General features: G+C 39.6%; 1 protein-coding gene across 1 annotated transcript in view; it reads left to right on the forward strand.

The window, feature by feature from the left end:
- T265_13957 (hypothetical protein) overlaps positions 1–15,551 on the forward strand; it is a gene marked incomplete at both ends in the record, with an annotated part of 36,201 nt that overhangs the window by 9,832 nt on the left and 10,818 nt on the right. The window contains 2 exons of the mRNA XM_009171358.1: positions 7,041–7,445; positions 15,018–15,443. Of these exons, the coding sequence (XP_009169622.1) occupies positions 7,041–7,445; positions 15,018–15,443 (831 nt within the window). The remainder of the gene's footprint in view (positions 1–7,040; positions 7,446–15,017; positions 15,444–15,551) is intronic.

The raw sequence follows: 15,551 nt of genomic DNA on the forward strand, positions 1-15,551 counted from the left end.
CTGGGAAGCATTATTACAGGAAGAATAATTTGATTATGGGATAAAATATTGACAAAACTGCGACGAGACTTATCCAAATAAAGGAATAGTGGGTAGTATCTAATCTTAACAAGTCTTAACCGCTGCGTAATGGCGTAGGAGAATGGCATTTCACCTATGAATCTTAACAACCAATCATTGCGGCTAACCACATCTAAACTCGTAAACAACTTGTTAATAAACATCTATAAGTTACTCATTTTTCTCTTTCAATTAAACAAAACTGACATGTAAATCATTGTTAGGAACTGCACCATTTCATGAATGCATCAAAAAAACATACCAGTGTTAGATAACTTGAATACAGTTTGTCTCTTTCAAAATATAAACCGCTTCAGTCTTTTTCTGAAAATGCGCTAATCTCTAAACAAGGGGTTCATTTCAACTGTTGCAAGAACGGTGCATTCGTGCTTGTTTCTTCCGAAAGAACCTTCACGCTTGCCGGCAACTCTTTTTAATATAGCCAGCGATTTTTCGTGCGGAAACCGAACGCTCTAATATATGTTCCGGCTCCAAATAGTTGAGCCCATTAACATTCGTAAACAGTGAGTCGATCAGGCTGATCATTAATTGCTACCGTGAAACACCCTCCGGTGGACACCCGGTGGACACACATGTGGGCGGATTATTGGCTGTTTGTTTGATACAGTCGACAGTGTAACCGTTTTAACGATGAAATGTTACGGTCGTAATAAGCCCCTTTCCATTGCAATGTTGGTCTAACTTGGGCTGGCCAGAATATCTTAAAACTGGTTCTAATAAACTAATGAATAACTACTACTTGGGGCCAGTTAGCACATGGTAAACAAGGCAGTATCCTCTAGATTTAGTCATCTTTGGATGGATTACCATTTTAGTCACTCTCCAAAGCCCAACTAAAAGTGGCTAAGCTAGGGAGACACCCATTATAATAATGCGTTGGAAGACGGCCACTTTGTCAAACGCCATCTCAGTATCACTGCCAAATCTAAAATACCGGTATTAACGATTTATGCTTAAATACCCAAGAACAATTTAAATGTGATCAAGTTAGCTTTAGACAAGAACATTCTTAAACGAGGTGAAGCACAACCGCTAATCTTCACTTTGAAGACAATGAGACGTAGATGTTAGCACCCCGTCAAATTGCATCCCTGGAATGAAAATGAGGTGGACATAAAGCCACGTCGTCAATCAACGTTTGGGGTTTGGTCTGTCAAACTAAACCGGAGGCAACTGAACTATCAATTTAGAAATAGTGCTATTAACTAGAAAATTGTCTGATTAAGGCTTTCGTTTTGAACATCAGTACTTTTCAAACTGCGATCAAATCCATCATGTTGATTTGTCACAAGGAGGCCTGACAATTTATATCCTGGTCTATTTGATAACCTATGAGGACGAGTAATTTATTTTTGTAGAAAATAAAGATAGAAAAAAGAAAATAAAAAATAAAATATTTTCTACATTTTGTTTCACCCTAGGCTCTACTAACTTTTATCCATCAGTGTATATTCGACCGTATTTAACATCTCAAACTGATCATCAAAATGACGCAAGAAACTAAACGAAAGTGCGAGTAAAATGAGCATCAATGCAGAAGATTGCGACAATAATCTCATAATGTATTTTTCATACAGGCTGCTAACTGTTGCGCTCAAATTGAGATGTACAAATTACCTCCTTATTATAGTTAGCTCATATTGCGTTTAAAGGTTGTTCATGTTTTGGCTGCCTTAACAAAATCCAGTCCGACTGCAGTATCCAGAAATTTCAGGCTACACCAGTAGTTAAAATACCTGGTTAGCACCTAGTTTACGCTCCTTAGCATGGATTAAACCGTCTATCAGCTCTAGATAATGGGGATTTGCTGTCCTAAATCCATATCAGCGCGTCAAACAATTGCAGATCATCTTCCACAAAAATCGCGGATGTCATTGAAATGTGTCGTAAGATAGAAAAATCAGAATTACAGTGCCAGTCGCCAACTTGTAAAATGTATACTGTTTACCATGGTATACTACGCACCAGCATCTCTAATCAAAAGAAAGGCTATGCATGAATGCAAATTTTTGCACTACCCGTTTTGCCGTCCTGAGAAAAATCACAGGGGAATTCTAGATAGTCTTTTTCCGATTGAGCTGAGCTGGTTGCACACTCTTGCTCACTCTTCGAATGATGGTTAGGTAGATTTCAATTTTTTGTTAATCCAGGACACTGAGCAATTTCACCGTCCATTCCCCTGTCAGAATTCAGTCGGCGAGCGGTCACCGCACACTGGAACATCGCGTTGAAAAAATCCAAGTTGACCAAATCTTCCGTTATTGATTGAAACCAAAAGGAATTTTTACTACCAAGAATGAGAACTTAATTCGTTTGACGAAAAAGGACTCTCATTGGTTTAAATTACTCTCGATGTTGAGAGAACATAAGGGTCACTAAAAATTGTGAACATATTTGTAGGGCTACTTGACCACGTTTGGTAAAGTAACTCAGCCTTTTTTATTCTGTACAAACATGCACATCAAAACGTTTATGAATGTAAACTGTGGAATTTTGTAACTTCACAAATTAAAAACCTCTGAAATTAGGTTTAAGACTTTATTTATTTGAGCTCCTTACGTACGTGAAAACTGGCAAAATGCTATTGCAGCTGGAACTTGAAATCTTTGCTGATAATGTACATTTTGAGCTGAGAACCTTTGGGGAAAGATTTCTTTAGTGGTTGGCTACATTGGGGAGTACTACATTTGAGTTGCGATTTCAACAAACCGGAGCTTTTGCATCAGATACAGTGACCAATATACTTCATCAGCAATTGTACGGTGCTTCGTTAGCGGTTTTAGCCAAAAAGCAGGCCTTCTAAAAAGGAGTAAAAAACACATTTGCTCCGCTACTAAACGTATATTATGAATCAACGTCTTAAGGATCAAGAAGCAAAAGAACAATAGGGAAAACAGGTCATTATGATCTTTAACGCTTTATGCTGGTGCCTTGACACACTAGGGTAAAATCCACGTAGACAACCCTAAACAATGCCTTCTGACGTTTAATAAAAATTCTGCACTTTATCAGAATGAGATTGCTCGTTTCTATATAGCGGAAACAAATCGTCCTTCTAAATGACATTGAGCATCTAGAGGAGCTCGATGTGGTATTCCAAATATCCATGAAAAAGAAAAATATGGATACCAGCTAGAACTTGAAACGCATGATCCGAGTGTCCAAATTGCTAAAACACAAAGTAATAAAGGACGTTCCAACCTATGTCGTCGTCTAGTTTTTTCATTGACATACTGTACGGATCTCTTCAGGATTAGAAAAAAATAATAATTTATTTGCTGCTGCAACAAACTTTTTGTTATTAATAATAGCTGATGATTTGTGATTCGTTTTGCAAGATTGTTTTACAGTCAGCATAGATTATCATCAAAATACTTGTTTTGTTAATTGGCAACTACAAACTTTAGGCCCACAACGATCCAGTTTTAGCAGTCTCCATCAATCTAGCTAGCTAATACAAAAGGAGTTTCAACGAACCAACTTTCAATGTCCTCAGAGACACTGAGCAGTTCGTATTCTTAACGGCGCTGCAATATGACTTCTAAATAAATTTCATGTGAAATATTTCATTTCATATGCGGACGTGAATTTTTGGAGCATGAATCATATGAACACACTATTTCCGCTCCTCTTTACGCCATATGTGACCATCGCCGAAGGAGTTAAGGGTAACAGTCTATCTGTGAAAAATATACACGAAATCACAACAGAATCATGAACTGTAGCGCGGGGATAAATACTCCAAAAAGAAAATGAATCCAATCCGTGCCTGGTGCCTTGTAGGCACGACTGCCTTTATATCTAAATTTGGCTACAGAACCAATACATGGAGATAGGTGATAATAAATAAGTGGTAGATAAAGAAAATACAACTGCATATTGTTCTCATGCCATTGAAACATTGCAACGTAAAAGCAACCAGTGAAGTAAGGTGAAAACGCAAATCGAACGATCCATTATATGTTGGAAGCCATTGATTTGCCTCAGTCAGTCAGTCATTTCAGCAGTCAATTAATCAGTCCGCCATTGTGTTGATCAGGTAGACAGTCAATCAGTCAGTCATCTAAAGATTCAGTCAATTGTTCATTACGTCAGCAAAGCAGAAAATAGTTAGTAACATATGGGTTAGAACTATTACTAGCAAACCAAATAGTTTGCACGCTTTGGAGTGAAACATGAAATGCTTTTCAGAGGGTCTTAGTTCCCATTTATAGAGCAAACAATGAATCATCTTACATCCACCGTTATATGTTGATATAAATGCACTGGGAAGACTACCTTTTGGTTTCGATTCCTACGATAAAGGAAGAGGGTGCAATTGCTAAGTTGCAGACTTAGTTATTCTTCAGCAGCCGACCTCGTTCGTTGAATCTCCCATGTGTGCACGCCTTGCCTCACAAGGTGAAATTTTCATTGCCAAAACCTCCAAAAGCAGGTGTCAAATAATGATCATTACTATTTATATTCTGTCACCTGCCCATACGGCTCAAAGCTTTCATATGGAATATAAAAGCAAGCAGCAACCGCCTTTAAAATGTTCTACGGTCCCGCGGAACCACGTGGAATGTTTCAGAAACTTAGCTTACTTTCTATTCACCGTCGCGTCTCCGGACTACCACGGGTTATTTTCTATCCGGCATCGGATGCGCAAAATGTTTACCCCACACCCAACCTTCGTTGCTCATTGCTGGTGTATTCAAGACACATATTTGTCATTTTACTTCAGGTACTCTAAGCCCCTTGACTTAACGATGGCCAGGTGGGTTTAATTACTCAATGAATGGAAAGTTTCAAACCCATCGGGTACACCCCATATCCGAGTGTGCTAAATCTTTGCAAGCTGTTTTGATAGACATATCGGCGGTTTAAAACGGTTTACAATTTGGTACCACTTAACTATGCAAAACTGTGTGCGTTTGATCTTTGCAATGGCGATGTACCTTCTTGGCACAAATGGCCTACTTTCTTATTTCTGTCACATTATTTCTGCTTACTATAAGGGATTATTAATCCCTACATCCGCTGCGCAGTAGACAGAAAACTTTATATTTTTAACACAGTGGTTATCCGGGTTTTCTTTCGTGGGTAGAGATAAGTTCCATAACCATCGCCATTAAAAAGCTAATTAAAACGAAGAATAGATGGGGGTACATGAGACTAGTTTAATTTATTACAGCAGCTTTATTCCTCTTTTACTAGTTCCACAATGAATACTCAAAATAACAACAAGATGGGTACAGTGCGAATTAACTGGCTATATGGCAGCTTCCGGCATATCTAAATTCCAGAACAAGCCCAAGGTCCAACTGGTGGTATTCGCTTAGGAAGATCACCACATGACAGGGTCTCAGAAAATGATGGATTCAGAATTTAGGTGGTGCTAAATTTGTGATAAACTGGTCGGGATGGTCATATACAATTGTGGTATCAAACGCCACTAATACATGTTTCAAGCGCTGAAAACGAGCAGACAGATTACGGTGAGTAAATTCTTCAATCCACTGGTACTAACGATAGAACTCCTGTTGAGAAACGAGTTTGTTAAATAGCTTTGCCAGTGAGGGCAACATATAGATATTGCTGAAGGAAAAGGCTGCGTGGCAAGCAAGATTTCAATTTGGGATCTGGCATGTACATCATTCTAAATGCTGCATCGCAATTAGGAGGTTGGAGAAAGGTTACAGATGGCACAAATAATCCCCTTCGTCAACCTAATCTGCACGGTTTCCAGAAACACATGATTCCCTCACAAGTAGGCTTGCATGGCGTAGGTTAAACCTATTCCATTGGGTTTTGCTTGGCTCGAAGAAACTTCCCTCTTCTCCAATAAAAGCTGAACTGCTTCGACCTCCTTTCAAAGGCAGTCTGCACTCTCACTGCTTTAAAGTACTAACCAAAACTAATACTATTTTAGGAAGCTGAAAATGCGATGTGAACATAATTTTCAATGCCGAAACCCCTGAAGGCTACCTACCAGAGACCCTGAAATTGTACAGGTGAACTCCTTGACATCATCCACAAAAGCGGCACTGACTAAGTGAACATAATTTTCAATGCCGAAACCCCTAAAGGCTACCTACCAGAGATCCTGAAATTGTACAGGTGAACTTCGTGACATTATCCACAAAAGCGGCACTGACTACAATTTATTATTTAATAACAAACTGAATTTTCAAACTTATGGGACATCAGTTTTTCTACTGCTATTACAATTCAGCTTCAGTTACCTAGGAAACTTGGCCTGCGCAAGAGACTGATTGTGGTTGACAACGAAAATGGTTTATTGTGGTTTGGGCGGCAACTAAGGTAAAAAGCATTTGGTATGCAGGCTTCAGCACGTACGTGACGTATATATCTTGCCATTGAACAAAGGCTGCATTACACGTCACTAAAGCAGGACCCAGAGAACTAGCAAATTCGAAACATACAAAATGTGATATGCTGCCGTTGACAGAGTTTCAGTCTTTCCTAAGCAGCGGCAAGTTTGTTACTATAAACGACGAGTGTGCATTTTAAAATTTACATAAAGATCAGCGGCTGGGATTGAAGAAACCATATGCCCCTGCATTTTGCGTTAGGAAAGGGAGAACTAAGCCAAAAATAGCAAGGCCAGGCCTACAAAGGTTAATATCAAAAGCAACAGGTGAATCTAAAATAAGTCTGTCCTTATGACCTTAACGAATGTTTCATGCTGGGTGAGCTTCTTGCTGGATCTTTTGTAGTCAGCCTTTATGCAATGAATGACACATATTGATAAGCAGAAGCAGAAGCTCCTATAAGTCCATTGATGCTTAGCCGCTCGTACGTACGTAGTTTCGTGGTATGTAGGTAGTTCTGAACTGAAAATATTTTATTCTACAGCTGAATAACTTTTAGAAGCGTCGTTTTTGAAGGCGTAATTTTGACTTTCTGCTCTCTGCTACTTTAAATTAAGCGAAGCGACCTTTTATTGATTTCAGAGATTTGAGGCTGAACAAAATTCATCTGTTTACTCAAATACTCAAGGTGCAGTTCGCACTGACAACCAAAAAAGATGGAACTCATTTTCTGTCAAATCTACTAAGTCCGCACCTTGTTCACCAATGTTTGATGTGAGGAATGTTACACTGGAAGACCAAAAACAAAGGTATTCCCGGAATTCCAGCTCCAAAAAACAAGAAGAATACTACTCACTGTGTTCAAATATGTCAGAAGTTGAGAAACGTCCTCTGGAAAGAATCCGCACGCTTGAGAGGGTAAATGATTTGAAAGGCATTGATACAAATCCACGAAGCCATGAGCCAGCATCCCCACCTTTGATGTATATAAGTGAATCCATCAGGCAAGCTGGACGTCCCTCTGATCAGTTATCAACCCTGGATGGGGTAAGTAGCCTTCAACAAATTCTATTTGCAGAGTCTCTTTTAGTCACAACACAGACACGTATAAACCTAATAATATCCTTGGAAGAAACTGGCGGTTTTGTTTGCAACTAACATGATAGAAGTGCCACATACAAATATTGCTTTAAGAAATTTTTGTTAAACTATCTCAGAATAATAATTGTTACGACAAATTTAGGTCCAGTTACCAAAACCCTGGTTTATAATATCTAAAGAGAGCTACCGTTTGTTGTACCAAGTAAGTTCTCAGAGTGTACTTTAAATCTAAATTAAACGAAAAGACAGTTTCCTCAACCCGACTCAGCAGAGCGTGTGTTGAAATCCGTGTTTGCATGTCCCGATTATCAGTTGCGGTTAGCTGCCTGTAGATTTCATTAAAAGTCTTAGACACCTCCAATCAAAATGCTTTAAAAAATCTTCCGTTTAAAGAATGTAGCGTGCAAAAGAATATTTTATTGTAGTAGTAATAAATGAGTAGTAACAAATGAGAACCAAACAGTTTGAAATTTTGTAAAGAGTAATGGAATTTAGGTACGAAAGGTTTTTATGCACGTTTGCATACTTGCTGAAAAAAACAGCATGCAGCAATCATTAACTCACTTCCACAGAGCAATTTTCCAAAAACCAGGAGGATTCGTAAATTCGAGCAATATATGGTTCTTAAAATGAAAGGATTTGCAAGAAACTATCGCCCTTACTTGTGCAGTCGTGCTTAACGGAATCGGTGAAATTTAGCATGTTCTAAACGATACAATGTTGGAAGTAAGGTTTTCTGGCAAATTATTTCCGCACGTCTGAAATAATGTTTTGTGGCTGAACACAAACGTTTCCTTAGCCATATTATCCCCATAACAACGTTATAAGGTTCATTTCCAAAGGTCTGAGTAGAAATTTATTGAAAAGTGCTTTAGCCAAAGCACTTTCTCAATTTTTGCTGAATATTTCTGTTTTTTTTTAGTTCAAGATAGTAAATCTAATTTTTAGTAGAAACGCCAGTGCAAGTTATTAGACTATCTAGAAATAATGGATCATGGCCACAAAATCAGCATAAACTTTATGTGCCCTATAGCCTCTAACATGGAGGAGTATGGGATCTACTAGTTTCACTAAACACATCAGTTTAGAAGCTTACGGGTACTGTCACTTGATAGATAGTTTCCAATGAGTATTTTCAGGCATTTCCTAAGCAACTATTCCTTGTTGTACTAACGTCTGTCTGACATCTGTTTGACGTTTATAATGTCAATGCGGAGTCGCTTATGTCACGCTCCGTCTCTATCTTTTGCTAGAAGTAATTCACTTACACATGGGCGCAACGTTACAGTATTTATCATCCCGCTTTGCCTAGGGCAAGTCTGAGTGACCGAAGAATACTAGTAGATTATGAGACATAAACGGCTGCAAGTCTAGCCAGGTGATGTTAAATTCGAGCGTATAAGTTTACAGCGTATTTAGGGTTGTAGGAAGGAATGGTAAAAAAGCAAGGAACGTTCACAAGCATCAAGTTATGTCTGGGTTGCCCAGCCAGAGACAGCTGCCTCAAACCGGCCTCCAAAAACGCAAACCAAACTAGGAATTAGTTCATTCATATAAAGATCGGGTTACAGAGTGTTGCGCTTGAGCAGGGAATACTGATCCCGTTTTAAGTGTTGAAATTCCGCATGAAAACATTTTATCTGAATGACGAACGTCCAGCAAAATTATCGCAGGAGTTAATTGGCCAATCCATCTGATCGTTAAAAAATGCCTCGGACAAAATTTAACTACCGCTGAAAATGCACTTAAGGAATTTGTCCTGAGTACAACTCCCTCTGTAGTAGCTTATGAAGTACAAGAGAAGAACAGCGAATCCCATTGGACAGCGCTCCAAATTACACAACTCTGTATGTGACTTTGAGTGCACGCACGATTCGTGCCTTGAGAGTGTGATATACCAGACCAATCGCCAGTTATGTGCACGACCAAGCACCACATTGTTCGCCTATCTGAACTAGATGAAAAATATTGAGATCATGCCGCTGGTGTACCCAAAGTAGGGGAATAGAAAATGGCAGTCCTTTAGAAATACATTTCCTTTATTGATACCTTTATTGGTACCTTACCTTTATTGAATTTTGATCATTCATACTTGTAATCCTGGTCGAGTTTTTGAAGTAGTATTTAACGATTCAAAGGACACTCACGTAGATACAATCTGTAGATAGGAGTTGAAACATTCCTGGTTGTTGCTACCAAGAGCTTTCAGGTGATGCTTCAACATTTTGTTATTACTGGCACTTGTGAACGAGATAGGCGATGGTCGAATGCAACCAACGAGAAGCAATTTCGTGAAAATCCCCGGCCAGGAGATTCTTTTTTATCAGACGCTCTCAAACATTACGACTTGGAGACAATGAATCAACGTCCTTTATTTTCTGGAATATTTTTTCGACTCTCCAGCACTCAGGATTTGGACAAAAGGTGATCTCTGAGGCAAGCATGTCAAGTTATATTTCGAACACTGGCAGGTCCAGGGCATGGTGATATTCGAGTTTCAAGCTGAGAAAGTATACCCCATTGGCGATGACGATCATGTGGTTGACATTTACTGAACGACTGGCTGAGATGCGCCGATTGTTTATGTCAAAAATCTATTGGTTGATCCATCCAGGTCCAGGGCGTGTGTTGTCATACAGAAGCTCAAAAGCAGCCCACACACGTCGTCAGTTCTTTCTGCTATTTACGTTTTAGAAATAACTTTGGCTAACGGTACATCTTTTGTGACCATTTCTGTCGTCCTTTGTTACAAGCCTTTTATGTGTTTCCACAGCTGCTTGAGAAGCAGTGAAAAAAGGTTTCCTAATTCTTATATAAACGGTCACTGCACAAATTAAACAAGAACGCAGGAACATGTGTCAAGTATTCACAGTCCACTGGAGAGATACACCTGCAACAATTCGATAACGGGAAGCAAAACTCTCAATGTGATAAAAGTTTGCATCAAATAAATCTTTCGAATTATCGCCTATGATACACTCCTCGAAAAAATCCAGTAATTGTCTTACAACACACAACTTAATGGGAGCCAGAAATCTAACGCCTAGATGAGTCAGGGTTACACACCTTTACTGCGCAAGAACAATTGTATCACTTACAAGCACAATAAATGAGGTCCAGAAGTTTATTGGGAAGTGCCAAGCAAAAGCGAACTATGATTTCCCTTGACGGAAAAGATAAAATATCGTATACGGCGCAACACTCAATAAATAGTAACCCAGAAATATAGAACTTAAGTGAGTGTATAATCGTACTAACATATGCAAGCCGATACGGATGACGGATTCACTGATAAGGTGTACTTAAATATTTGGCACTGTACCATAGAAAATCGGTCTCACGGCTCAGCACATGTTTGTGATGCGGTCTCCTCGACGGAGTTGTTTAACACAACTGTGCAAACCCGTGATAACCACACTCAGGTCTGAGAATATTTCCATCACATCCCTCTTGACCTATCCAGAGTCCTAAAACCGCTAGCATTCTATATTGCCCACCCTTGCGTGCTCGAATTTCCCCAAGGTAAATATTGGCAATGGAAGGAAGATGCTCACAACCCACAATGCCACAAATGTAATAAACATACTAGCCAGAAGTCTGTCTCCCTGCTCACCAGTCATAAATGTTGTGTCCCAGTTTCAAATCATTGATGGAAAATGCGGTATTCACGATTTTCTGCTGCCTAATTTTGTCGAGTAATTGGTCTGAAATTTCCAACTCCGTCCGCATTCGGTGTGCAAAACACGCAACCTTCCCCTCAAATTTATTCCAGTCATTTCGACAGTGAAAGTTATCAATACTGTTCACTACCATTCAACACCTGAAAGGATGCGGTCCATATGTCACAACATTTACTATTCCGGGGATCAAACAATTTTTAAACATGTTCTACCTCCATTTAATGTAAACTTTTTCTCATTTTTTCAGCTGTAGGATGCTTTTTTCTTACTTCATACATTTGCGAACCTGCTTCATTTCTAATACGTTTTATTCTACACTTCTTCAAGCTATATTACGATCAAACTTAGGAGATAAAATCGTTCTCACTAGAGAATTCAGATAACTCGTTTTATGATTAATCAAAGTGTTTACCTCCCTGGGTCATCCATGGACGTCTCCCCAACACAACTTTACCGTGACTTTCAGAAAATTTTGGATATCTTGAAAGCACTATAAAAACCCATTAGTGCCCCATCATTCATTCAGTCTTACGCACAGCGTTGAACCATTTTCCCGTCTAAGGATCGTCATCATCATCGCCAGCATGATATCACTGTTGACCACCGATGCTTCACTGTCGTTCTACTGTTCAATGACACAACATTTACTTAGAATAATGTCTTACTTCATCTCATACTTTCACAAAACAACATCACTCACCAACAGTTAACTGCTCAAGATGATTTTTTCCTGGGCCCAGCTTTCCATTGTGATTCTCCCATTGCTTTTCTGTAAGTGCAATTTGTATTTTTCGTCCTTCGCAAAGCAATAACAGGGTATTTACGGCACTTTGGGAGCACCTTTTCTCAAATCCATAAAGATCATCCGCTTCCGAATTCCAGTTTCATACAGAGTGTGAATCATTTACGCACTACCATTTACGTCTGAAGCAGAATATGTGTTGCCAACATTATTTACTTACCGTGGAGAGATCAGTGTCAGTTATGGCAATGATCTGTTTACTAGAACTCATTGGTGTGTCCATAAATCTATTACTGTTTCTACAACAAATGACTACTTTATCTGGCCTCTAGTGTCTCATTTCTCTAAATCTCATTTCGCACACTGATTAATTTGTTCACATCACATTTCAGTCCCGCCACCTACCAAACCCCTTTTCCACTAAACAATCAGACCACCAAATGCCGTGCCACCAGCCACCTCTCTCCATTCGTGAAACCTCAATTTCCCAAAAACTCGACAAACAAACTTGTATGCTGACCTTACCTTATTGTTCTCCGAATTTTCCATAGACTGTCTTGGACACAGTATGTTGCCTTCTCCAGTAATATGCGTTAATGTATACTTGAAAAGCTGCGTGAGATTAGCTTAGATAAGGTGGCTCAAAAATCTTTGTCATACGTAGTGTGCCTGTAGAACTGAGCTAACGGGATGAGTTCTATCTAGTGAACTAAATTTGTGGTGCATTAGCCAAAGCAAGATTTCACGGGAAAGAGCATCCGTCTTCCAGCATCCAATATCCACCGGTGTCCTGCTTGGTTCACTTAAATTTCCATAAGCGCAGTGTGCCTGTAGAACTGAGCTAACGGGATAAGTTCTGTCTAGTGAACTAAAGTTTGTGATGCATTAGCCGAAGCAAGATTTCACGGGAAAGAGCACCCGTCTTCCAGCATACAATATCCACTGGTGTCCTGCTTGGTTCACTTAAATTTCTTAAGCGTCTTCATCCTCATGTAGTTCATGCTCGCATGTTTCACTTGGGATAAAAAGATTCATTGACTATCAGCGTACTCCGTTAAGCTAATGGTCGTGTACCCGTTTCTCACCTGTTTGTCAGCATTGATGACACGATATTGTTTTTCGGTGTTACTTTGTGACACTCGAATTTTTGGAACTTTATACGATTATCCTCAAATTTCTTTCATCGGTGGATAGATCGCCTGAAATTCGGGTCCCTTCAATACCTAGAGCAACATTTTGTTGGACGTTAGATCATCACTGATTGTGCGCTAGCAAAATGTGCAGCGCAAAATTGTCCCTAAAAGTGATTACTACCTTCCAACTAACTGGGCGAGATTTCAAGTCTTGAATAGCTAGAATTCCAGAGAAAGCAAACAAAAATTGGTTCTATATTGTCAAGACCCTTATCAGGTATAATAGAATGCACAGGCCAAAGACGAATTCCAGCTGTCAAACTGAAGTTACTTAAATTCAGGACGTTGGGATGGTAACTGCAGATACTGTCGATTTACATGTGCCCACCGTATTTCGGGAGAAGCTTTGCGGTTTCAGGTGAGTTCTGCACATATACCAGAGAAAATTAGAAGAAGCCTGTCCATTTTTGGGCACCCATGATCCGGTGGGTGGACAAGATGTGATACAGTTCACCGTCTTCAAATCGGATGTAGTCGCCTGGAATGTATTCTCGGTAAGCAAACTACTGGCACGATTACATTGACTTAATTTGCATTCCATTAACTGAACACACATTTAAACCTTCAGCATTTTAAATGCATCGAGATATAACCAGCCTTAGTTAATGCCTCCAATCCTTTTTGCCGGGCGCAGTGACAGTTAGTTTGCTCAGTTCTGTTAAGAAAATGGAGCAGGCTAATTGGTCATCGAGGCAGTAAGTCCTTGTAATCCTAACCATGAGCGCACGTACTGAAATAGATCCGGTCCATCAAATCATCTGTGTGTTCAACTTCCCTCGCTTTCCCTTATTTTAGAGACCAGCTACTCAGCCAGCATTCGTTGTTCCGTCTCGGTTACCGCAATTAAGTCAGGGAGCTCATTTGCATTAGCTGAGTAGTACTATTTTTGGAGTTTTCCTGTTAGGCCTTGAATAAGCCAATCGTATTTATTCTAGACTTGCATCCGCAGAACAGCTGCGACATTTGAGGCAACAGGACACCATGGTATAATTTAAGCGGAAACTCCTCAAACACTAGCTAAGGTTAGGAAGATAAACCTTCCCTAATAGCTTGTAAAAGGGTCGACAAGTTGACGTAATATAGCTATTTTAATGAATATTTTTCGACGGTAAATAAAAATAAATAGTCTTGCCCCATAACGTCAGCCCTGCTACATAACTCTAGTTAATCGTTGTGCTCACTCCCAGCGCAAAACTCCTCTGATTTAATTATGCTCATATACCTTTGGGGGGCTCAGTTTTGACGAAGTTGAAAAGTTGTGATTGGCATAATTGACGTTCCTGTGGCAGATGCTCATTGTCTACCAGATCGAAACATTCGGCGTGTGCAACTTGTGCATTACTGACGTTTTGGAGAATGAAGTTACTCTGAATATAGAATGCATGAGAAGAAACTTGGCATAATCAACTAGGGCTAATAGGCGATTCTTTCCATGGGGCAAACACCCCAAGAATGTGGCGTATATTGTATGTGTCTAATCGTCAAACTGTGCTTCGAAAATAAAATTGATTTTATTTTTCAGAGAATCTCTACAGATGTAACACCAGAATCACTCCGGTAATATTTTGGTGAGAAGTAAACGGTATCTTTACACTTGTGTTTATGTACCACCTATGCGGTGCAGTGCACACTGCAGTGCCTTATCTACTGCGGTGGACGATGGAGTTTGAAATTTATACACCCGGTGCGTTTGTCTCATTCATACAGAAGTTTTGTTGGATGTCTGCAACTGAAAAATTCATCCTCATTTATCTTATCGGAGGAGCAGATTTTAAACCTACCGTCACTCTATCTTATAAATGGACGATGGATATATGGATGGATATATAATCGATGAAGATAGTGAGATATATTGATTCACATCAAAATGTCACTTTATTACAACCTCCTCTATTCGGTTTAGCCAGCCGGTGAGAGCAACACTTCTCTGCGTGTTGGTTCCCAAAAATCCAGAAATGAAACACCTCCTCCCAGTTATTTCGATTTGGCTAAATCCGAAACTACGAAAATCCCCTCAGATCAAACTAAACCGCCGAAAAAAATCCAGAACAATGCAAAACCGCCAAATGCACCACCAGGCATTAACAACTTGCCAGTTCACTGTGATTCTTGTTGGAGAAATCAATCAGCATTATTGCGACTAAGTGCCCATTTGCACCAGTCAGCCACAACCATACTGCGGAACGATCTGGGTACGGGCCAGACAATTCCCACAATGCTCCCACCAAATTTATACCATTCACCTGAAATACGCCAAGTTGTTCTGCACCGCAATGGAACATGCCAACGATTTGGAATGAAACTCGAAAGAACTGATAGCCCAGAACAGGTTAGTTACTATTTTTCTACCGTGCGCGTATGAAAGTAATCGCATAATTTTTTTCTTGTCGTAAGTCAAAATATCGTGATAATTCAATTTAGGTTCTTCAAAAAAAAA

Source organism: Opisthorchis viverrini, assembly GCF_000715545.1.
Source record: "Opisthorchis viverrini unplaced genomic scaffold opera_v5_122, whole genome shotgun sequence".
Lineage (NCBI taxonomy): Eukaryota > Metazoa > Platyhelminthes > Trematoda > Opisthorchiida > Opisthorchiidae > Opisthorchis > Opisthorchis viverrini.